At 46.1% G+C, this 24,583-nt stretch overlaps 1 protein-coding gene across 2 annotated transcripts in view; it reads right to left on the bottom strand.

Moving 5' to 3' along the window:
- Positions 1–24,583, bottom strand: part of LOC144175064 (DNA mismatch repair protein Msh6-like) — a 296,118-nt gene that overhangs the window by 117,637 nt on the left and 153,898 nt on the right. For both annotated transcript variants that reach the window (XM_077704119.1, XM_077704110.1), the window contains exons 15-18: positions 23,947–24,018; positions 12,983–13,196; positions 6,974–7,043; positions 88–205 (exon numbers count right to left, since the gene is read on the bottom strand). In XM_077704119.1, the coding sequence (XP_077560245.1) occupies positions 88–205; positions 6,974–7,043; positions 12,983–13,196; positions 23,947–24,018 (474 nt within the window). The remainder of the gene's footprint in view (positions 1–87; positions 206–6,973; positions 7,044–12,982; positions 13,197–23,946; positions 24,019–24,583) is intronic.

Here is a 24,583-nt window from a genome sequence, read left to right on the forward strand (position 1 = left end):
CAATGTCTACTTCGGGCTGCACTTCTGAAGATCACCTCTGCAAAGGAAGTGAAGCACATCCCAAGGAAAGCAGAAAAAGATCCCAACCAGGCAGCATTCGTTGGCTTCTCGGGAAGTTCCATCCAGCCAAGCATCAGGGGGCACATACAGGTCCATCGAGCGCATGGTCAACACCTCCAGGTCTATCCGGGACTCAGAGAGGTACCTGGGCACAAAAAATGAAGCGCAAAGTAAGGGTCAACACATGCTTGCACATATGAAATTGCACTGTAAGAGAAACCAGATGCAAGTCTCGACTGTCTTCTTGTATGTACGCGTGTTTGTGCATAAACTTGCTTTGAACCCATCCTCACAACAACCCTCACATGCCCATAGCTGCATTATCTCCTACTTCTTTGCTGTCCTCCCCACTTCATGGCCTCTACATTCTTAACAAACCACAAATATTCGTCCACTAAAGGCCCTTTTTTGGGCATCATTTCAGTTTAAACCTTAATGAAGGCACATCTTTCAGCAAGAACAGCACCACACTAATGCCGCTGAACCATGTAAAACAAACTAGGCTACCCACATTTGCAGTCTGGAGCAGCATGTGGCAACTGTTATTACAGTGCAGAGTCATTTTAAGCATGATTGAGCTTCGTGAGACACACGAAGCTTAATCATGTCACCTTTTCTTAAGGGGACGTGCTCCTCCAAACAACTTTTTCTTTAATAATGAAGTTAGGAGGCTGAAATTTTCACAGTTTATAGAGATTGAGCTCCTCTGGTCATATATGTAATCAGATTTTGAATAGCTGCTCCGGATAAAATGTTACGCAGCATGACTTTAAGAAAAATGGCTTTTTTGTGCACACTTTTTTTTATAGTAAAAATTTTTTCTGAAACTTTTAAAATAGCCTAGGTGGTTCCTTATGAACTGCAGAGTGCACAAATCTACCTGAAAAAGCCTCATCATCATTTTCCTCACCACGAAAAAAAAATGACTGGTAGTGTGCCTTTTTTTGTTCTGTATATTTTTGTTTTATGACCGTCAGAAATATCTAAGGACACAAATTGCATAATGAACAAGATTTGTGCACTCTACGTGTTATAATGAACATCTGTGCAAAATTTCATCCTGATACGACAACTTTAAGTGGGAAAATAAGTGTGCACAAACTCAGAAAACGGACAAAAACAACAAGCTGAGAAAAACGCAATTGAAAGTTTATTTCTTTGGCAGATTCAGAAATTCTTGCTCGAACAACATGAAATTTGGTGGAGATACAGTCTGAAATGTCCACATTGAGGTACTAAAACTAGAATGCTCCTGCTGCATAAGTTGCACCCTCACGGTTTTTGCTGGGGTAGTCCTTGGTATGGGACCGTTTCACCAGGCTGCGGCAATGGGGCTAGCCTTAGCAGTCAGCTTTGCACACATCTGCCTGATCCTCCGCTGGTCACTTGCATTGCTTAGTCTGACCAGTTCTTCTGAAGGGAAGATTCCCAGTTCTTGGAGAACTTGCTCAAAGCTAGTGTGGCCTCTGTTGAACCACAACCCTGCGAGGGCAGTGGCAGTCTCCACTACAGTGAACTGCAGGTTGTACGATAGCGTCCTGTGCCAGATGCGCAGTGCTGCTTCCGTCTCCATGGCATGGGATGAGCAGTCAACATTTTTTTCACACACAAGAGGCATGAAAGGCTTGCCACACTTCCTCCTCTTGCTCATCAAGCTTTTGGTGGCGGCTACAAGTACAAGTAGTTTGACAGCACCTCAAAATCCAGGCAGAGACCAGTGTCAAGAGAAATGGCAGTGCCAACACTGTTGTGGCTCGTGTCTTTGCTTCTGCCAAGTACCATCAAAAATCACACTGAGGTCAGTCTGACCAGCTTGCAACGCAGTTACTTGCCTTGCTTCAGCAAGGTTGTCAGAGACTCCTTTTGTGGCCGCAACATGAACTTTCTTGGCAGTGTTGTAGAACGTCTTTTGATGCTGTGGTTTTGGTAGACCAAGAATGGCACAAAACCTGCACAGCTGATCGTGTCCGATACCAACCGCGCGTGCAGCGAGTACCGCTTTCACATTGACGGCGAAACTATCACGGGGAGGCCGCAAACCGGAACTGCAGAGTTTCGGTTTGCGGCCTCTGCGATCGACGGCGGCAGCGCGCTGCGACGAGTAAACAGAAGAAATCACTCCCGCAGCCACTCCCGCAGGGTACTTCTCGTTTTTGCACTTCAGTTCCAGTAGCGATGCGAGGCCCTTCCGCTTGTTCGCAACCTCAACTACGACGAGTTCGCACTTCCCGCACGTCGCGCACACGGGGGCACTCAAGGTCAGTCAGAGCGCCGACTCCACAGATAACTGCACCGCTCCCGTGGCTGGCTGTCTCCTCACCTTGGAAGGCTGCCGACTTCTTCTCGATGCGCTTATAAAGCCGATATCTTCGCTGATAAAATCAGCCCCGCCTGGTAGAGCCGCGCTTGCAACGCTTGATGGACCGGCGCCGTTAGGCCTCACGGTGCCGGTCGTGCCGGCATTGGCCGTGGTCGTCACAATGCTGCGCCGCTTGCGCTTTCCTTTGTACCGGCATGAAGTACGCTGCTTCCGGCGACAAAAGTCACGCTTCTCCTCACCGTTCACGATTAAAAACACACGATAAGGAAATAGAAAAGATAGCGCGAAGTAGCGAACGGAACGAGGCGGGCGATGGCGGCTCACAAGCGGCAAGAGCCAATGGCGGTCCCGCTTTCGCGTCACGTGATTTAAATGCCCAGTGGGAGCTCGCAAAACAAGCGGGAAGAAACATTTTTTTTATTTTTTTTACGCGGAGATACGAAGCTGGCGAGCGGCTCAGTCGAGAGAAGAAGGCTTGATCTACCTCTCTCAAGTGACCAAAATGGCGGCGAGCCACGCTGCCGTGCGGAATAAATTCTCAAACCTGGCCGAAATTTGGCTTGATTGCGCGATTTCTTGGGTCACCGCGAGTCATTCAGACACATTTTTCACTAAGTTCTCGTTCGTATTTCGTTTTCATTTTTTCACCCATGAAAGAAGGATAGTCAAAGATGCTAATGCAAGGGAAAACAAAAAATCGGTATATTTCGAAAAAATCGCGTTTTTTCGACCCGCGTGTCCCCTTAAGTCGGCATACTGACTCACAATTACACCCATGAGTGCTACCCTATTTACTCGTGTAATGAACCCACTCACGTAATGAACCCTCCCCTCACTTTTATTCTTGAGAATTTATTTTTTTGTCATTTTGAATAAAAAATGCAGTGGGAGTATGCTTTTATTTCAGCGTGGTTGCTGATGCGCAGACGATCACAGATCGCAGTAACTTGATATCCCGCTAAAGTTCACGCAGAAATGCTAAAAACGCGTTCCAACAAAAAGAAATCTCAATAGTAGCCGGAGACGTGAGCGCGAATGCCGGGCTCACAATTAAAAAATTGCGCGCGTGTGGAGCGCCACCTGCTGAACGCAGAACAAACCTTCTTGCGCCATAAAAACGTTGCGGCGTGCGAACAAAGCACAAAATGTACTCCACACTGTTTCCCTGCTCTTTGCTGCTCCGGCTGGTTTTGGCGGCGTGCGAACAAAGCACTAAACGCACTCCGCTCCGTGGTTTTGTTGTTCAGCCATGTTGCGACCTTTTTTTGTTCTCCTGGAGCACTCCATACGATGGGCCAGTATATGAGCTACACAGCCGGTTTTAAACTGAAGGTGGTGCAGCATGCTTTGATGCCCATGGAAACAGTGAGGCTGGGGCGGCACTTCAGTGTTGACCCAGTGCGTGTACGCTACAGGTGAAAACGAGGTTTTTAGGGGGTGAACAGCGATCGCCGTTTGTTTCGTGTGCCCAAAGAGGGGAAGTTTCCCGGTGTCAGAAAAGATATTTTGGAGTGCCTTGATGGCACGAAAGACGAAAGTCGGCTGTGGGCCAACAACAAATGTGAAGCCGCAAGCGACTTCAGTGAGGACAGCTCCATATGAATAGCATGTAGGGAATAAAAAAGAAATTTGATTACATAATTACTTACGTGTTTTTACGAAAATGGTAAGGCTCTAACAGTGCTTCTCTTAGCAACTTCATTGTATGAAATTTGAACTTTTAAAAATCTCTCACAATTTTTTCCCACATAATGAACCCTCCCCCGAATTCATGCCGAATTTTCTAGAAAAAAAGTGGGTTCATTACGCGAGTAAATACGATACTGTATACTCCAACTCATGTGGGAGTACAAGGAAGGGTAACCCAGCTGAAAAATATCTGTGAACGAAGCACGTCTAGAGAACTTGCTTCTGGGCTAGTTGGTACATTATTTCTTGTAAAACACTGCGCTAAATTGAAACTACGAAGACGAAGGACGGCGGAACACACGATGCAGACTTACGAAAGCGCTTTCGTAAGTCTGCATCGTGTGTTCCGCCGTCCTTCGTCTTCGTAGTTTCAATTTAGCGCAGTGTTTTACAAGAAAGCACGTCTGCAAGAAGAAAACTGGCTTGGAGGGAGGGCACAGCATGGCAGCAGCCGAGGCACAGGAGCGAGTGGAAAGAGGGTGGTGCCAGAGGTGCATTACAGCCACAAAAGTGGCCGAGAGGGCACGGTGCAGCCGCAACCCGCCGCGGTGGCTCTGTGGCTAAGGCGTTGCACTGCTGAGCACGAGGTCGCGGGTTCGATTCCCGGCCACGGCGGCCGCTTTTCTGATGGAGGCGAAAAGCAAAAACGCCCGTGTGTACGAGATTTCGGCGCACGTTAAAGATCCCCAGGTGGTCAAAATTAATCCGGAGCCCTCCACTACGGCGCGCCTCATCGCCTGCGTTGCGTCGGCGCGTTAAACCCTACAAATCAATCAATCAACGGTGCAGCCTCAGTGGAAATGTGGGGGTTGAGAGTGACAAAGCGTTCATGGATCGAGACACAGCCGGCCTTGATTCGTGATGGTGTGCAACCAAGTGAAATAAACGCAGCTTTGCTTGGCAATCTGCCACCATGTCCCAACAAGTCCACTGACATGAATTTAAAAAATTTTTCACAACTGACACCTGAAACAAAAGTGGAAGCTGATTGGTGTGTGTGTTCCTTTGTTTGCACCTCTGCCCTCCTAGCACAAGCAGTACAGTACTTGCAAGTGCTTATGGATACTACTACAGTGTAGACTGCTTATAACGTATGTTGCGGGAGCCGCAAAAATCTGCACTGTAAGCGATGCCGCACTATAACCAAAACATGCGCGAATCCAACCCCATCGCAACCTACCTCTCAAGTCATCCTTTATTTGTCATCACTCAAACGCACGGCACTTAAAAGCAAAGGCCTGGTCTTTATATCGTATTTTTTTCACATCAGCCGCTGCTGCAAGGTCTTGCACATTGCAAGCGCGGTCTTACAAACATCATGCACGGCTTTAACTTTACTTGTGTTTGTCTTTTGGAGGATTGTGGCTGCGTTTTTAGCGTCTATGAACAGATGCCATGGAACAGGATAGAAACGCCAGCGGAATTTTTTTTTACCCCACCTTGTGTTTACGATGCAAAAGGCGGCTGCTTATTAGCGCAGCGTACTGGTGGTGGAAATCTTCGGGTTCGCGCGGCTCACTTGTTTGGAAAGGGAAAGAGCAGTGGCTTACCTGCACAACGTTCGAAAGCGTGAACCGCACGGAGCGATTCCTTCTCGCGAAAACCTGCAGTGCACACCGCAGGCGCGGCGACGCCGGCCCGGTTACAACTGGTGTGGTGTGCGGCGCGGTAAGAGGCGGCAACATTGCGTCAGCCCTGGCCGTAAAGTGGCGCAGGCAGCTCCAGCGACTGCTAACTGCTTGCTGAAATGCCTCACACAATCGAGGATGCTCATGCAAGAAAAGAGCTGATAATATTGGCGAAAAGAGGAATATAAACTGCCATCCACGTTGCTTGTGAAAGTGCCCACCAAAAAACACCGCGGAGGTAGGCCTAAACATCTCTGGCGTGGCCAGCCGGCTGGTCAGAGCGTTTCGGATCTCCCGCCATTAGGTGCATGTCTCTCCATTGGTGCAAGTCGTCAGGCTCCTCCCACTGCCACATGAAGAAGCCACGGCGAGTGCGAAATCGTCGACACGAACGTGGCAAAAAAAACGCGTGCAACGTTGACGTGCACGAATCGTGTGCGAAAATGGGCCATGCCAACTTGCCGCGCGCAGACGGGGAGCAAGGTCGCTATCTTCCGAGTTGCGTCGAGCAAGGACGTACGCGCGAACTAAAGGGTGCCTATTTTTTTCTTGTGTGTCAAAGTTAGAGGAGAGCAAGGGGTGCGCGCTGCGTCAGATAGCTGATTTCATCCTTTTTTTTTTCTTTTGCTACGCTAAAACGATGCCCCAGCTGTGCCGGTCGATCAGCAGTCCCGCCAGAAAACCGCACTATAAACGGTATTGTGCTTCGGCCAACCACATTCTAAGCGGTATGCTTATGCATTGAGTTCTATGGGAGGTGAACCGGTGGCCACAAAAACCCGCGTTATATCTGGTCCCGCACTATAACCGGTTACGTTATAAAAGGTCTACACTGTATTGCTTGACCATTTACAGCCTCTTTACAACACTGGCAGCAGTCGCCAAGTAAAACCCAGTCTTTCAGCATGTGCAAACACACAGGGCCTGACATGTCCCTTTGCCCCTTACCACCATCGCCACAGCTACCATCTGCATTCATTTACGTGGGCCATCTGTCATTGTGCAGAGGCGGGGGATACTGGAATCCCAGTTCAAAGCCCAATACGCACAACAATGCGTTTATGGCTGCATTCTGCTGACAGCTATGTACTCGGCTGTGAACGCCATTTACACGGGTTATTTCCTCTATTTGTGGCCCAAATTTTGCGCACACAGATCTGTGTTCTTTTGCTGTCACTCCCGCTGGTGCCTCGATGGTGCGCCCTCTTTTTGAGTTGTCTGCTTCATGTGAGGGTGCCCACCAACGCACAGCCCTGTTACAAGTGCAGCCACTCACCACACGCAGGCGCCCAGTGCTTTCAAGGCGAGGCAGTTGTCCTCCCGGGGTTTCAGGTGCGTAGAGTCCTCTGCAAGCAGTGCCCATCACACCTTTAGAACATGCACTGTGAGGACACTAAGTCACAGCTCTCAGAGTTGCCCCCCCTCTCCCCCCTCTCTCTCTGTTACATGTAGCCATAGGCACACAATGGCCTTCCAAACACAGGCCTAGCTAACTGGGACATGATCAGACAAGAAAAGGAAATGCAAGCAACCAGCACCGAGTGACAGCTCGGGTTAGAAGATGTGATGTCTGCTAAGTGAGTTGCACTGTGCTGAAAAAAACATGTAGGTACATCTTTTGATACACCCATACCGACATGCCCACACAGTCACTAGGTATGTACGTACACAGCAGTGACTTTTCCTTTCCCTGCTTTGCCCATGCCCTTTAAAAGGCAGAAGGGTAAGCAGCTGCTACCATTTTACCCTATGCAGATTTCCATGCCCCAGCAGCCATTTACAGTACTTTATTTACACAGCCATTTACATAGTCCCTGAATCAACACCACATATGTGGAGGATTGTGCGCACTCTTGTACAACTGCTCTACTGTAAGGCATAATTACTAACACAGACAGGGACACACACAAAAATTTGACAGACAGTTTGGCTGCACCAGCCATGAAATATCGTGTGAAAGCGGCACGCAATCTTGCATCTAAAACTTCGACACTGCGGGCATGTGCCACTCTGTGGGTGTAAATACCACCATGCTAGAATCACAGCACCAACTATTGAGAATTTGCAGGAGCTTATGCCTAACATTTTATTTTCAGTTCCTACATGTCAACCAGTACGTGCACAGCAAACACATTACTGTAAGTACTTTTTCCAATGCCTTGGTCATAGTGAGCTAAAATGATCCAATGGCGTAAACAGGAGTGCTGTGCAGCGCATCCTACTGCCGCCAGGGCGCCACTGCGCCCTCTCCCAGCAGTGCCGCTGTTGAATTCGCTGTTGCTTGAGGTGCTCGGCCGTTATTACCAGTGTCTTTGTTTGATGTGGTACAGTAACTAAACTTTACGCAAGAACGATGCTCGCCTTTGTTGCCCCCGTACCTTTCTAGGAATGTTGTGATGCTTATATGGCCCATCTGAGCCATCGAGCAACAGCTACAAATAGAGTTGCTCTGCGTTGTCTGCTAGCGGCACAGACGACACAACCGAGTGTTTTCTGTGTTGCCAGCGTGCAGTCAGACAGGCTGTCTGGTTGTTTGTGGTCGAGGCCTTGCATTTTTGTGTTACACGTTTCTGTGATGTTCCCCTACAGCAGCAAGAGGTGTGGCATTATCGGCAAAAATGTTACCACGAGTGCTATCGATCAGGAGAAAAACAGACCGGGTAGCCACAGTATCAAAACAAAGGACAGACATCTATTACCCAGGTGCGTCCAAGGCATCTTTGTTCGCCGCTCCCCTCGACAATGAACATCGCAAGTGGGAACAAAATAAGACTGGGCAAACATTCACCATATCCTCAGCCGTATTTTGAGCCTGAATATATATTGTGGGATTACATCCACGAAAAAAATGGCTCTGAAGTGTGACCTGCATGCGGGAAGCTGCCACCGGTGCAGTACCTACTGCCTGACTGTGCCTCTTCTGTCCACAGCGTGATACGCTAGACCGCAGTAAGCCACAGCAAAGCGTCGAGAAGGATGAGGTGCCTGAGCCACACTCTCTCTCTCTCTGCAGGACTCACCAAATCAAGATGTTCTACAAAATGTGACCCTTGCACAATTTAAGGAGCGGGGTTTCCTTCAAAGCTATAGGGCTCACTAAATTGTGCTAATTTAAGTGTCATTTACGTACCACATCGATACGAAGTGACGAGAAGATTGAAATTCTTCATGAGAAATTCGTGCTGCTCTGCCCACATGAAGAAAAAGTGTATTTGCAAATATTTTTTCGTGGTGTGTTATGCGGAAGCTCCGTTATAAATTCCTTCACTGTTGTGAACAGTGTGCTGCTAGAAGTCGAAGGCAGTCTGGCCTGCAAATGGGCCATGCCAGCTACCGAGTTTGGTGATGTGTGCCGACACCGAAGCTGCGTTCTGAAACAACAACCTTCAGCAATTAGTTCCAGGGGAAAGTTTCCCCTGAAGGCAGTTTGTCTATCGCAAACTTTGCTGCTGGTGAAGCCTTTAGTAATTGCCATGTGTATATCCTGCTCTGTGTCGAGTTTCTTCTGTTTTTCGTTATTCCTTTAAATGTGCAAAATTGCATCCCGTTCTTGAAGTGTGCTTTGAAGTGGCTGTGCACTCTTGATTGCATGCACTGAAACAATGTGTTACTTTGTTCAAACATTGCATAGCAATGCGAAACGTACAAGAAGCGAGGCTCACACAGGCGCCAGGTAGTCACCTTTTGCCTCGCTTACCTTGGCAGCAGTGTGTACTTTCTTGTTATATTTTGAATGTACTATGACTAAACATAATCTGCCAGAAATAAATTGAATAGAATTGATCTGCAATTTTTCATTTCTGGTAATAAACACAAAAACCAAACTTCACATGGTTTTTACTCAAAATTTAATAAATATTGAGCTGACCACTTTTTTAAGAAGGGAGAAAAATATACATTCTGAGAATTGAAGCATCACAGCTTACAGAGCAATAACCAAGAAAAAACGAGTAAGCCATGCTTTGAACAGCTACAACTAACTAGACTCTAGACTGCAGACAAGTGAAAATAAATGTTCGTGTTACAGCCATGAGCAACAATGAAGAGAAGACCTCTTCGTTGAAGAAGAAGAAGAGAAGGTGCCACAGGAAATGTTCTTTGTGGCACCTTAGATTTGAGGTTGACCCTCTGTCTACACCTAACGAGACTCTAGACCAATGAAAAAAAAAACTGAGAGAAAAGAAATTAAGAGGAAACTAGAGATTTAAATTAAACCTGACTAAATGCTACAGAAATTAAAAATAAATGTTCACATTCACAAACAAAAGGAAAAAAGTATCCTATCGCATCACCCACACTATTGACTAAGAAATAAATGCTTATATGTAAGCAAAAAATACCTTGAAAATGCACCTTGTTTATCCACTTAAAGAGCATACCAGTGTTTATCAACTTTTTTTGATAGAGCGGAGACAGAGGGCGCGCTTACCGCAGGGGAATACAGTGCTGTGCTGATTACTTGCAGATCGTTGCTAGCTTAACAGAACCTCCCCTCTACTTGTGCCAGGGCCACGCATTATGTTCGACATCACACGGCACGGTGGCATCTAACCTTTGGAACAACAAGCACACTTGCAATAAGATAAAATGGCAAGGGTCCGATTGAACAGTAAAACTATTGTATTTTTTGGTACTGACAGTAAGCACGAAGACTGCAACGACTGCTGGTGATGATGCAGGTATCAGGAGCAGCATGCTGTGCGGTGAAGCAGCATTTAGGGGCAACGTTTGTGCACGGCTCCCACCCTAAGTTCACTCCCAAGTCTCGTGAAACTGCGTCCACTACTTGGAGACCAGGAAATTATGACGAGTGACTCAGAGCGTTAGTGATTTAGAGAGCCTGCCAGCGCGCACCACGTCGAGAATGACATTTGAACGAGTCCCTCCTGCTCCATTGAACATTGAACATCATCTCACAGTTGCCTCGTATTTTGCAGCCCCGCTAGGAGCAGTTTTGCCGCAATGTTGCCTTTTGAAGCAGGATGGCGCAAAAAAAGCAGATTGGCGCAGCATGGCGCAAATGGCACCACCCATGACTGTACCAGCATCTTACGAGTTATTCTCACATGTGCACCACCTTTTTTCTTTCTATTTTTTTATAGGTGCCACACAAAAATGCCTGCAGAAAAGGAAGTCCCACACCTCGTGACCGGAGTCAAGGTGGCGAGAGGAAAAGTCGCAGCTAAACAATTGAAGCTGGAAAAATAAGAGGCTACACGACTCAGAAACCGTGCGACAGCCCCACAAAAACAACTTGCAGCAACAATGGCCAAGGACATGAACATTGCTGAAGAAGCTCTCACTGCAAAGATAGTGCACCTTCCATCGAAACAGCATGAGGCAGTGCATCATATTTTCAAGTCTTCCTTGTGTAGAAGCACTAAAGGCGCGAGATATTCAAATGAATGGGTGCTAGAGTGCTTGATGATGAAAATGAAGAGTGCTGAACTGCATGAGCATCTGAGAAAAGAGGAAATACCTGCAGTACCTAGAAAAACAACCCTGAGGAAGTATTTCAAGTCCTACAAAGCAGGGTATGAAAATCAACATAAAAGTCTCCCACATAAGTCTTCAACACAAGTATTTGACGTGCTGAGTGAGAAAACAAGCTCAATTGATGAGTTCAAGCTACAGAGGCCTCATTCTAGATGAAATGAAATTCTCCGAGCATCTGCCAGTCAACACAGGTGAACAAGAATGAACAAGAACGTTTTGTAAAACTTGGCTCCTTCACACCAGAACAAGATAAGCACAACATCTGTGACCATGGGATGGCAATACTCCTAGTCCCATTTGTTGGCGAATGGACTCAAATGCTCACAGCATTTGCCACGAAGGGAAACATAAAAGGAATGTTGTTGACAAAGATAATGCTGGAAGCCATAACTCTGGTGGGAAATTCAGGGCTCATTGTCGACTTTATAACATGGCAATACTCCTAGTCCCATTTGTTGGCGAATGGACTCAAATGCTCACAGCATTTGCCACGAAGGGAAACATAAAAGGAATGTTGTTGACAAAGATAATGCTGGAAGCCATAACTCTGGTGGGAAATTCAGGGCTCATTGTCGACTTTATAACATGGGACAAAGCAACCTGGAACAGGAAGATGTGGTCCATTATGGGAATTCGTGCATCTTCAACAAACCCGAAGTGTACTGCACCGCATCTTGTTCATCCAGAGCGCCGATTCTACTTCCTATCAGATAAGGGTAGCATTCTGGGCAGGTTGGTACTCCATGATTAAAGTGAAAAAAAGGGGGAACAAGGGCGAAGTGAGGACAGACACACACGGCACAAGCTTTCAAATACTTTTAGATGGGACGTGAGAGCATCTTGTCGGCGGCCCTGTCCTTCCTGCGTGTGTCCGTCGCCGGCGGCGGCGTTCGCACTCTCCTCCGCTCACCCCCTCTCCTCTCCGATAGCAAACTCTCTCGCGAGGGGCATTGGATTAGATTCGATTGGATTGGATTGGATTGGATTGGATTGGATTAAAGTGGATTGTGTTGGATTGTGTTGCATCATAGCCGCGGCAGACGCACTGGCGCCGGCACGTGCCCAGGTGAGAGTGAACACTCTCTCTTAACATCTGCGGGTGTGCGGACCAGCGTGCTCTCACTCCGCCGGCGGGCAACGCTGCGTGCGGTGCTGCGCATGTGCAGTACTCTCTCTCTCCGCGGTCTCCTTTCCTTCGGGCGCACTGCGCATATAACCGGTGCGCCGCTCTCCGGCGGCCTTTCGGTCGACGGTTGCTCTCCGCTTGCGCTTGAACCCCCCTCAGCGTCGCATCACACCAGGGTTCCCGCGAGGGGAGGTGGGCGTAATTTTTTAATGTGCCAGTGTGAGAACATTATAAACTTCATCAGAATTGACCGTACATGAAAAGCATAAAGAGATTAAACGCCCGGCGTTGCGGCAGACAAGAAAGCCAATTCCTTCTAGGTGAGCGCAAGTGAGGCTGAGCTGAGCTGAATGTACATCTTGCTTACTGCATGCTCTCACGTGCAGCAAAATGCTTTTTCAGATGCATCACCCACTTGGCCTTTATGCAGTGAGACATTTTAGCACGGCTCCTGTGGAAGCGAATAATACATACTGGAATAATTTTTCAGGCCTTTCTACATATTCTAACACTTCTTTCACGTACAGTTAGGTTAGCGGTAGCGATAGCAGTCAAAGTGGTAGTGATACTACGCCATGTGACATCTTCCACCTGCACCCCCTTGGGGACAGTGCAAGGAAGACCCGTTCCCTGGGCCCTGTTTCCCCGAGAGTGCCTCCTCACCAGGGTTCATGAACGTAGCCACTGCCTTGGGGTACTGGGGGCCCTCTCCCTCTTCTGCTTCAAAGTAGAGGCCATCGCGCAGCTGCTGCAGTGCCTTTTGAGCGTCTGGGAACTCCTTCCAGGGCCGCAGCGCTTCTCGAAGCACCGAGCCGAGCGGGCCCTCTAGGATCTGGAGCAGCCCCTCAGGCAGCGGGGGCTCCTGCTCATACAGGACCTGCAGGGGGGAGAGGGGGCTCAGTGTCGCACACTTCTACTATGTCACACTTCCTTTTTCTGCTCCGAAGAGAATGACTCTCCTGTACCTCTTTTTGTTTCACTTCCATCTGTCTTTGTTTCTCTTTCCTTCTGTGACCATTTCCAGTTGATGGGCACACTTGTACGAAGCCCTTGGGCAATTCCCCCCCTCTCCACACAGTGATTTGATTGCACCACAAAAAAGGAAGTTAAACGAGTGAACAGCAGCAGTAGCACTTCAACAAATGTGACAAAAGCCACCCCCATTTTGTCTTACTCCTGCCCTGCATCTCTCATGGCAATACAGTTTGCTAGGAAAGTCAGCCCCTCGCACATAGAGGCCGATTCACATGGCAGAGAAAAACACTCTTTCTGGCCCATAGAGCCTGCTCACACGACCAATTTTAAGCTCTGCCCCTCGGCACGGATTGCCTGCAGACGGTCCAGGCAGAGAAAAGACGCCGCATTATCTCAGATGAATTTTGGCTTCACCAGTGGGCTCACCACCGGATCTGGAGTAATGGCAGCTGCACTTCTGCACAACTTCATCGTCACAGCCAAGTGGCCCGCTACAGTGCGGCAATGGGATCAATGGTCACTTCGCTTCCTTTGGGCTGTTGCCTGCTACTTTCTTCGTACGTGTGGATGCACCACTGAGCTGGACCATCCGGTGACATTTCACAACATCACATATTAATCTGCCTCCAACGGCCTCCTCGTCTGTCGTGTGAATCCCACTTCATGTGCAAGACAATCACTCACCAGACAGCGCCAGCAGAAGCGCCTGCATAAAGCCATGGTGGGCATAGTGCAACAGAGAGGGAAGAGATAAACTCCTCGTATGCGAGTGTCTAGGAATTCAACTAACATTTGGGACTGGGCTAGTTCTTTCACCATAAAACAGTGAAACAGCGCTTAAACAAAAACAGGAACAGAAGACACAGACAGACACCAGTCTGTGTCTTCTTTTACTGTCTTCATTTAAGCGTTGTTTCACGGTTTCATGTTCTAGGACTTCACACAGGACGGCAGTACCTCATAGAAATGTCAGCCGTTCTGTGGACAGCCAGTGGGCATCAAAATGAGAGACAAGATTGACACTGTCCCTTCCGCCTATTGGCCCTGACAGCAGGGTCAAATTGCTCTCGGGCACCAACCTGCACTGCAGGAGGATGAGAACACGGCCAAAAAGGCACTTCCACAGTTCATACAAACCACACTGAAACTGGAGTTTAATAGAGATTTCTAAACGTCCCACACCACAAAATATAAGATACTTTCCTATATTTTTATATTTTTCCGAAAAGCAGAAGACAAAATGTTAAAATGCCTCAACCCTAGCAAAAATTCTAATAGAAACTTGTATTAGTCTTATACAAGCTTGTATCAGTTTCATAAATTTTTGAATCAGATGTATTAGCCTAATATGTATGAAGCTATTAGTGTCTTCAGCTTACAAGTTCAAATAGAACTAATGCACTTCAGAGCTATTAGTTTGTATAGGTACAAATAGAGCTTTAGGTACAAACAGGTACAATTTGTATAAATACAAATAGGCACAAGGCAGCTTTCCTTGGGTAGCCGTTATGCCATCATGGCACGTGTTTACACTCGGGAAGAAGATGGCTAAAAATGAGCGGCTTGAAGTGTTATTCCAAATCAAATGTGTGTGCACTATGTAATCGAGAAGTGTTGAAGATATGTCTTGCGCCTGCATAACCTTGGGAAGTATGATCCGGGCCGCCCGACCCATCTTGGACCCATCACCTCGCCGCTTTGAATATCTTTGTTCCTTCGCTTACGCTGTGCAACGAATACATTACAATGGCTAGAAGGGAGCAGCATGTAACGTTATTCTCCATAAAGTGTGTGTGCGTCATCATCAAGAATTGTTTGAAATGCATATCTCCATTACCAGCATAAATTTGGCAAATATGAACCAGGCCGCCACCCACCCATCTTGAACCAATCACCTCGCCACTTAGGATGTCTTTGTTCCTTCTCTTATGTTGTGTAACAAATGCATGATGACGAAGAGGCTCTACTCGAATCACATGTTGTGGAAGGGTGAATGCTGTTTTGAAGTAGCATCACAATGTGCGCTTGACATGTACCTGTGGCTGGACCATGAAGGTTTGACTTGAACTTTTTTGACCGCTGCTATTTTGTGGATTCACATTCAAATTTACCCATTTGTGATTACTGACCAGGTTACAAACTTACACATTCTTAAATTACCTATTCAGTCAGATCTGTCAGACACAGAAATTTGCACGTACCTTGGTAATAAGTAATAAAATGTGCTGCCACATTTCATCAATTGCTTTGTTTGAACTTTGCACTGGTTTTAATAGAATTAATACACTAATAGACATTGTACCAGCTTGTTGCGACTGATAGACACCAATAGACCTATTCCACTAATTCACACTAATAGACCTTTAAGACTAATGCATCTGGTACTGGCAATAAGCTTATGGGGCTGTAATAAGCCAATGCCAACTAAGCCCTTCCTATGTGACTGCACTGCATAGGCTTTTGGCTGCGTTGCAGCATCTCGGATCAGTGTCAAGACCATTTGCACATAACAGGGTTGGGTTAAAATTAGCCAATCTTGCCAGCACTAACTTCAGCCAAAATCTCAAATGCACTGCAAATTCAGGAAGCAAATTCCTATGAGAAAATACCACAAAACCATTCAAGCTGTGCCTTAAAGTTATTTGCACGGTTCTAATGCACACCTTTTGCTGAAGGTAGCCATCCAATTTGTGTGCATAACAACCGGTCTCGAAACCAAAACTGGCTTCAAGGCAGCCAGCGGCAATTCTACAGACACAGTCTTTCATAAGAAGCTCAGAGATGTCTTGTGGCCTTCTTGATACGGGTCGTTCACAGGCGACAACAAAAGAGACTTCTCAATGAACAGGCCTACTTGGTATTGCCAAGAGCCCTTCTCAGACACGATCACTCTCAAGGAGCAACCATCGTTGTGTGTTTTCGCATTGAAAAACACCTTCAAACTGAGTCCAGTGCTTTTCTTCACCGAGGCAGCCAACTTCGATAAGCCCTGCTCTTCACACAATTTCACCGCTTGCTTCTTAACCCTCTCCGGCTTGACACCTTACAGCAGGCAGACAGTATTCAATTTCAGCAGTGTCAAGTGATAGAGCCCTATGAAAATAAGTGCATGCGTGAGCTACTGGGAGCTTACAAGAGTTATAAAAGTGGCACTGATTCTGTTGCCTTGCCTCCAAAGGAGATAGCGTTTACTGAAGAATGAATGAATGAATTTATGGTCAAGACATACCTGTATCTTTTAGGAGCGAAATGGTCGAACTGGTACTACCATGAAGAAAAATGCTTGTTTCTTGTTTATACTTTTCGAAAATTTTCGCAATCTTTCATGTATCTGTATTCTTTCCCCCTTTCCTTCGTGTAACCTTTAGTTTATATTGCCGAGAGGCAAACAAACACTTTGTTGGTAGTCAGCGCTGTGTGTGTGTAGCCACCTTCTTTGTGTCCTGTCTTGAGCGCTGTTTTTGTATGCACTTTAAGCTCATCGAGTGTTAGTTTAAAAGCACATTGAGGGACAGAGGTGATCACCATTAAATCTGCCAATGAGTAGTAAGTGATACTGTGGTAACTAGTTCAAAAAACCAAAAACTTCGCGAAAGAGTGTGGGATAAAAAGGTGCGCTGCACCCTGAAGCCGAGGTTTCAGCAACGGCGCTGAAACCTCGGCTAGCTTGTATTTTGTCTACGTGGCGCCTTTAATGACGAACAGTAATTGATTTTTATTGTAGGGTTTAATGCGCCGACGCAACGCAGGCAATGAGGCGCGCCGTAGTGGAGGGCTCCGGATTAATTTCGACCACCTGCGGTCATTTAACGTGCGCCAAAATCTCGTACACAGGGGCGTTTTTGCTTTTCGCCTTCATTAGAAAAGTGGCCGCCGCGGCCAGGAATCGAGCCCGCGACCTCGTGCTCAGCAGTGCAACGCCTTAGCCACTGAGCCACCGCGGCGGGTGCACAAAAAATGTAAGATATAGATTTTGTACATATACTATCAGTGCAAAATTCCTGCAAATATGAAATGCCTAACTGTAAAATTTCTTGACTTACAAAAAAAATACTAGCACTAGTGGGTTTCGTGACACTGTGCAAAGCAGTTCCTCGAAACATAGGTTGGCCATACATGCATCACAGAAAACACATTGGTTAAAGCAGTTCCTCGAAGCATAGGTTGGCCATACATGCATCGCAGAAAACATTGGTTTTCTGCTCCCCTCTTTTTTGTTTGTAGCACAATTTACAGTTTTGATACTTTTGCATTTTCTGCAGCTTGTGCTGAACAGAAGTATGAGCTTCTGGGCCAGTTTGGCGCAGTCGCTTTAGGGGGCCCAAATTCAATGACAGAAAGCTTTCCTCAGAGTCAGCGCTGCTAATGTCATTGAAAACACTAGTAGAATCGTCCAAATCGCTAAAAATGCAGTGTTTCCCCGGCGCCATAGCGCGTGATGTCAACATCATCCCCCTATCACCTGAGCACTCATCACACAATACTGGCGATGCTTTAAAAAATTGCGGGGTGCAACAAAAACAAATCAAAGAGAAAGTAAGTGTCTTTTACTCAGTAGATGGCACCAGCTATTGCAGTGCACTCGGAAAGTGCCAAATTCGAGTGGGAAAACATCAAATTTTGAACTTGAAAGTGTCGATAGTATACTATCAATTTGAATAGGCATGAGCAGGAAGGTGTTCAGTGGTTGATGCGGGAAACGAATTTAAGGTTAGTATCGAGTAGCACACCTAAAAATTTAATGCCTCCGCACCCAGGAATTTGATAAAGACCAATTCTCAGACTCTGAGGATTAGGCAGATGTTTATGGCTAGAATAAAAAAAGCATATAATGAGGGTCAATTATAAGGCAGTTATCGTTACACCAATTCATTACACTAGCTAGCGAGTAATTTAACTTTGATATGACTAAGACTAGGGATCCACCCGAAAATGATACGGTAGTGTCACCAGCATATAAGACACTGATTGTAATGCAGAATGTACAAAAAAAAAAAAAAAAAAAAAAGGCGCCCTAGAAGTGAGCCGAGGCACACCTTGGTTTACTGTTCAAGTCTTGGAAAAAAAGCTGCTAGTACAAACTGTATAAGTTCTATTAAGCAAACAGTTCTTTAGAAAAGAACAATTTGCGGCCACAAACACGGCCAGTTTGTGGCTGGACACCATAAGATTCAAGTTTGTTAAATAAAATGCAGTAATTAGTAGTACTAAAGGCTTAAGTAAGTGAAGTTGGCTGTTATAGAATGGTGAATAGAATGGCGAGGCTGTTGTAGGTGAACATTCGGACACAGTGAAGTTTCAGTCCCACTGTTAATTGCAGTGCTGGCAATTTTCATCACATGCGTCAACGTCGACGTCTTTGCAGCGCGTGTGGATGCATAGTCATCCCCAGCAATGTACTCTGGTGGAAATAGCCAAGTGGTTCGCTACTGGTGTCAACTAGGAAGCAAGTGGTTTCTATTGGTCCGAGTTGGTTTCAACTGGGACCGGTTGCCTCCCAAGTGGGACCACTTGCCCTCCCAAGCGGGACCAATTGCCTCCAAGCGGGAACAATAACCTCCCAACTGGGACCAATCGCCTCCCTTCTGGGACCAGTTGCCTTCAACTGGGACCAGCTGCAGCCCAACTGGGACCACTTGGTCTCAACGGCAAACCAGTTGCCCCCAACTGGTCCCAGTTGGGAAGCAAATCTTGATTGTTGTTGGTACTAAGCGTAGCATATTTAGTGACTAGATATTACACTATATATTACAAAGTATGCAAAAACATCTCATAATTAAAGGTGCTTGTGATTGCACCAGCAACCCTAAAAAATCTCAGTGCAATTGCAATTAAATTTAGGCGACAAACGCCTCAGGCTAGAAAGACGCAAATCTTCAGTCTAGTAGTAAAGTCCGGTCATAAGCTCAAGATATCGCGGAAAAAAGATGTACGTTTGAGGCCAAGTTCAAATGTTTATTTTTTAGATCTTATTTCAAGTTATTAGTTGCAGCGACAACCCTGAGCAGAGGGGTGAGTACGGGCAGTATGGGTGAACCAAAATAGATCTAGCAAATATAGGAAGCCCCTCCTATATTTTATTTATTTGTGCTGTACAGTTGTTTATTCTATACAGTCCCTCAGCAGCAACAAAAAACAGAAACGAAACTGAACGTTAGGCACAGCCAGAAGCAGTACGAAAGGGGAGCCGAAGCCAAAGCAAGCCATTTAGGCACGGGCGGCCGGGAGATCAGCGGCTGGGCCCGTTTGGATAATTTCGGATCATTTCCATGCCTAATTTCAGTTCATTTACCTTGTTCGGTGCTTTTAAATGAAAACTACCATTCTCAACTCAAGTGCAGCATCCGAAAAAATTCATTATATTCGGCAGGAAACCAGGATTTGCTCATCTGTACCACCCCATGTGCTCGGTTTTTGTTATGAAGTGACGATTGTTTGTGGGCACTGGAATTTCGGTGTGCCGTGAGACCTCAACATAGCGGCGTCCTGCGATTTGCCATGAGTGTCCGCAAGTGCAGGGTTACGTGACGATGTTGGAAGGTATGTTGGTCTTCCTTCAATCTCTATCACGTATGTTCAAGCCTGTTTTGCCCTGTGGTGCTACCTTTGTAGTGACATGCCCTTGCCCGCGAAGGCAAACAACCAGTAGCGCTATAAATCTTGCCCCTCGCTTTTAAAAGCAGAAACATTAAGGAAAAAAGATTTCTTAATGCTCCCCCCCCCCCCCCCTTCTCTTTATTTTAATGCCAGGTTTTGATCACAGCGGCTGCTCTGTTTATGAGATTACCAGTGAGTCTTTTTCTGCCGCTGCTTCTAGTCGTAGGAAGGGTTAAAGGGTTAATGTATAAGGTGTTGTGAGTTAGGAACGTCGCACATCTGCGGTTTCTACGTAGAATATCGGAATAAATACCAGTTTGCGCGGTGCTTGAGTACTAACGGAATATTGGATTACAACCGTGCATTACGTCACATCCAAATTATTAGACAAGAGAAGCGAGTGTAGACCCACCGCACGTTTATCATCTGTTTGCTTGACAACATGTTCTTAAACAGTTGAGGCTCAGAATTTGGGATTAGCTACAAGCTGTTGACTCGAAAGAATTTCTTGTTAAATTGTTGTAGTTGCTACTTAGTGTTTTCACCGCAATCTATTTTTGCTTTCTTTAACATTACTGTTCAGTTCTAGCGCACTGTTGGCATTTGGGAAGTGCCATGTTTATAGGCTGTGGCTATTTCATTGCATCCGGTTTGTTATGTAACCGGCTGTTTCGTCACCAGGGAAAATTTGTAATAAAAGTGCCAGATCAATTTTTGGTTTTTGTGCTGGTGTCATAGAACACTATGTCCCATGTTCTATCAATGTGTCAGAATGGCTGCAGATTACCCGTGAAAAAAAATTTTCATACTCTAAATTAGCTTGTAAACTTCAAGCTCAATACCAGCATCGACTTGTCCATCTGGGTGAAAGTTTGCCTCTTCCTGACCTTCTTTACGAAACACTCATGATTCGCTTTGTATAAGTGAGCAGCAGCTGTTAATTTAAACTGGCACCACATGACCTGTATTTGCATTAAAATGGTATTAATACAAAATGCAAGTTTGGTTCACTAAAAAGAATTCTTAGTCTACAAAACCCTACAAAAAAAGAACAGTTTTGATCTGCTGGTGCTTCCCATGAATGCTAATCATGTATTATTTTAACTCTTGCAGCAATGCTGAAGCACTGGGGGCAGGTGAAAGGCATAGACATACAGCCCACCCTGTCGATCCTCCTGCAGGTCCTGGCCGAGAAGATCTAGGATGTGATTAATACCCGTGCTACATGAGCGTTTCGAAGGCCTTCGAGTCGAATGTCATTTGACCCAAATGAACTTGAGCTGCTACACGACGTTTTTCAAAGGCATTTGGTTGAAATGGCATTTGAGTTGAAGGAGCACGACAACTGACCTTTGAGAATCTCAAAGGCCTTTGAAACACAAACGGTCGTACCCTCGAGCACAGTTTCTGCATGCAGTAATAGCAAAAACAATCATTTACAAGTAAAACTAGGTGTTTAAAGTGCACGATCTTCATAAATTTTCAATTCTTTTTGTTTTCTGTCACTCGCTCGACGATTACAAGGTAACTTGGTACTCTCAACACCGGCGGTGCATAAAAACAAACAAACACACACACAAAAAAAGAACTGGCTGTCTTGTGCATGTTTTGTGCGCGCATCCAGAGTGTTAACAATCTTATCACTAATAATTGTCTTCTTGCCCATTTCAACTCTGAAATTAAAATTTTGCCAAGAACGAAACAGCAGCACTGGGGCCACCAAAACAAGGCGTGAAAATGCGGAAATTTTCAACTGCCTTTGAGAATTGTTGTGTAGGTCGGTGGAACTCCTTTCAGTTCGAATGGCATTTGAAATTTCGAAGGTCATTCGACTCAAATGTCATTATGCTCGTGTAGCATAGGTATAAGTCACGCTAAGGGGCGTAGCCTCCTTTTAACGTCATCAGAGGCATCCAGCAAGCCCTGATCTGTTCTAGGTGCAATAAATGTGTGCAGAAACAAGAACCGATCGGCCTTTGTGCAGTTCTTAGCCAATGGAACCACTGGTGACTTTAATATTGGTTCCAGTTTGGACCAGCAGCAGCTAGAATAAGTTGCTGCTGGTATGCTAGTGGAACCAATAGCATGTGGTTTCAATTGGGACCAATAGCAACTGGTCCAGACTGGGACCAATAGTGGCTGGTCCCAACTGGGACCAATAGCAGCTGGTCCCAACTGGGACCAATAGCAGCTAGTCCCAACTGGGACCAATAGCAGCTGGTCCCAACTGTAACTAATAGCAACTGGTCCCAAGTGGGATTTGGCTAATAAACCACTTGAGCTGGGACCACTTGAAACCAGTTAGCATTTTTTCACCCGAGATCTCAGACTTCCACCAGCTCAACTGGCGAAGCTTGCACCAAGTCACGCAAGGCTTGAACCATAGGAAAACTGCAGGTGGGATTTCTATATACATGAGAACTGAAGGACGCATCCCCACACATTTTTAGAAGTTTGAAATTGTTCATTTACGTGTACCGTCATTGCTTTGCACTGTGCTAGTAGTAGTCAGCACCATGTGCATCGATATTGTGTTCCTCATGCCAAGCATTACATGTGCAGTAGCACTTGACGACAGCGTTAGAGGTAGTTTTTTTTTTCTTTTTTTGCTAAATCCACTGTGCGAGCCGGGAACTCTGAGCAGTTAGCACGAGGCATGCGCTTACAAACACTGCGCATTTCCTTGGTATTTTTTCCTGCAACACCGAACTTATGGCTTGTGGACAAGCACACAAACTGTGTGATGCATGTGATCTACAGAATCCCATTGATGCGTGCCAAGGTATATATCGGCCAAAAGGGCCGATGTATAAATGATCGGTTACGCAAACACTGCATGTTGACCAACTCTCAAGGAGCTGGTAACTTTGCCCATCATTGTCGCAAGCACAACTGTTCGCCACATTTTGAAAATGTAACTGTTCTGGACAAAAGTAGAACAAAAGGGGAGAGAGAGAGAGAGATACTTGAAGTGTTATATGTCAGACAGCAAGATGAATGAAATTGTGTTAGTGATACAGAGATTAAATTACATTGCCTTGAATGATAGATTACATTCCTACAAGGCTGATTAGGGTGGTTGCAATGAGTCTGGCATGCCTATTTGTACTAAAAACTTTGCGCATGCATAGTGGTCGGTTGATTGTTGGATGTATCATTCTTCAAATATATGTTCAGTTGCATGTTCCGTGAATGTGTTGTCCTTCCTTTGACTTGTGTCTTCGTGTTTTTCGCTGGTTTTTCCAAAACATTATGACACTTGCCTGTTCAAGTGACAACATGGCAAGCAAACAGAAGTTCCAGAGGTGGCAGATGGACCATTTGGGAGCTAGACCAGATATTCCCTGGTTTTAGTCATAATGAATGCTGCACGAGATTTATCAGGTTCACCATGCAAAGGAGATTAATGTTTGCCCACTCAAGTTTTATTAAATTCTGAGCTACAGAAAACGTTTTTTGGTTTGTCACCCTTAGCATGACATAATGAGATTTGGCTGTACAGTCGGCCAAATCTTTAGCTGGCATTTGCGAGCAGCGACTTTTCATGCATCAGCACTGTATGACGGAAGCCAAGTTGCAGACAGGTCGAGATTAAATGCATGCTCAGAGCCCACGCTCAGCTGGGCCCATCGTCTGCTAGGCTGCTAGGCTTAAGATCGTCATAAGACAGAAAAACCACAGCTCAGCCGACTGTACATAGCCACTGGAAAGCAGACTATCACAGGACCACGGAGCAAGAACAAGACAGGAAGGGAAATGGGGCTTCCTAGCATGGCCAGATAAAGTCACGAGCGCTTGTAAAAGGTTAAGTTAGCGGCATCTGAAACTGTGAGGCCGCTATCATTTCACCCACCAGGTGCCACTACCCTCGCCTTCACCGTCGCAGCTACAAAGCTTTGCAGTCCGCCTTGGTTTTCATTATGATGTTATCTGGTCACTCACCCACACCTGCCACAATGGGCCGTTCCCAGGACTGACCATGAAACCGAAAGGGGTGCAGCAAGCAGTCACAGGAACTGGTCAGCCCCAAATATTCGGAACAGGTCAGCACTTACCTGGGCTGGCGGGTAGTGCAACAGTGCACTGCGCAGCCTGGAACAGTCGCGGTCATCTGTGAACTGGCCCAGCTGCAGAGAGGAATTGGGTCAGTGTGCACATGGGAGTAGCCACGCTGGTCTGGATACCCCCCATGGCCCAGGGCCAGAGTAGGTTAGAACTAGTGACATTAGTAGTGGCACGCAAGCCCTCAGCAATCAGGGTCAAATCAAATAAATACTGAGGAAAGATGAGATTCCAATGTTGAATTTGTAATGATTTCATTTGCAAATAATTTGAGACTTAGACTAGCGATTCTCCTATGCATTACCCTGCCATGAAGTTTGCTTTACGCAAGATACCAGACAATTACTACAGCGTAATAAAACAGGGATGAAGAAGAGACACGTACAAACAATATACTGCCACTCTGATGCAGTTCTTGGTTCCAAATTAGTTTTAGGCTGAACTCTTACACTTTGCCATGTGCAAAGCCACACAGTTGGAAAAAACTGTGGCTACCAGAAACAGCATGAAATTGATGGCACATTTACTATCAAAGTGTGCCTGTTATAAGAAAATGTACTTTACTTTTCCGTATCAGGCACACTAAAGAAAAAAAAAAGGTGCAAGTGTACATGCATGTTCAATCTCTTG

This window comes from Haemaphysalis longicornis, unplaced genomic scaffold (assembly GCF_048455015.1).
Source record: "Haemaphysalis longicornis isolate Haplotype H1 unplaced genomic scaffold, Haemaphysalis longicornis Haplotype H1 scaffold_1, whole genome shotgun sequence".
Classification (NCBI taxonomy): Eukaryota; Metazoa; Arthropoda; class Arachnida; order Ixodida; family Ixodidae; genus Haemaphysalis; species Haemaphysalis longicornis.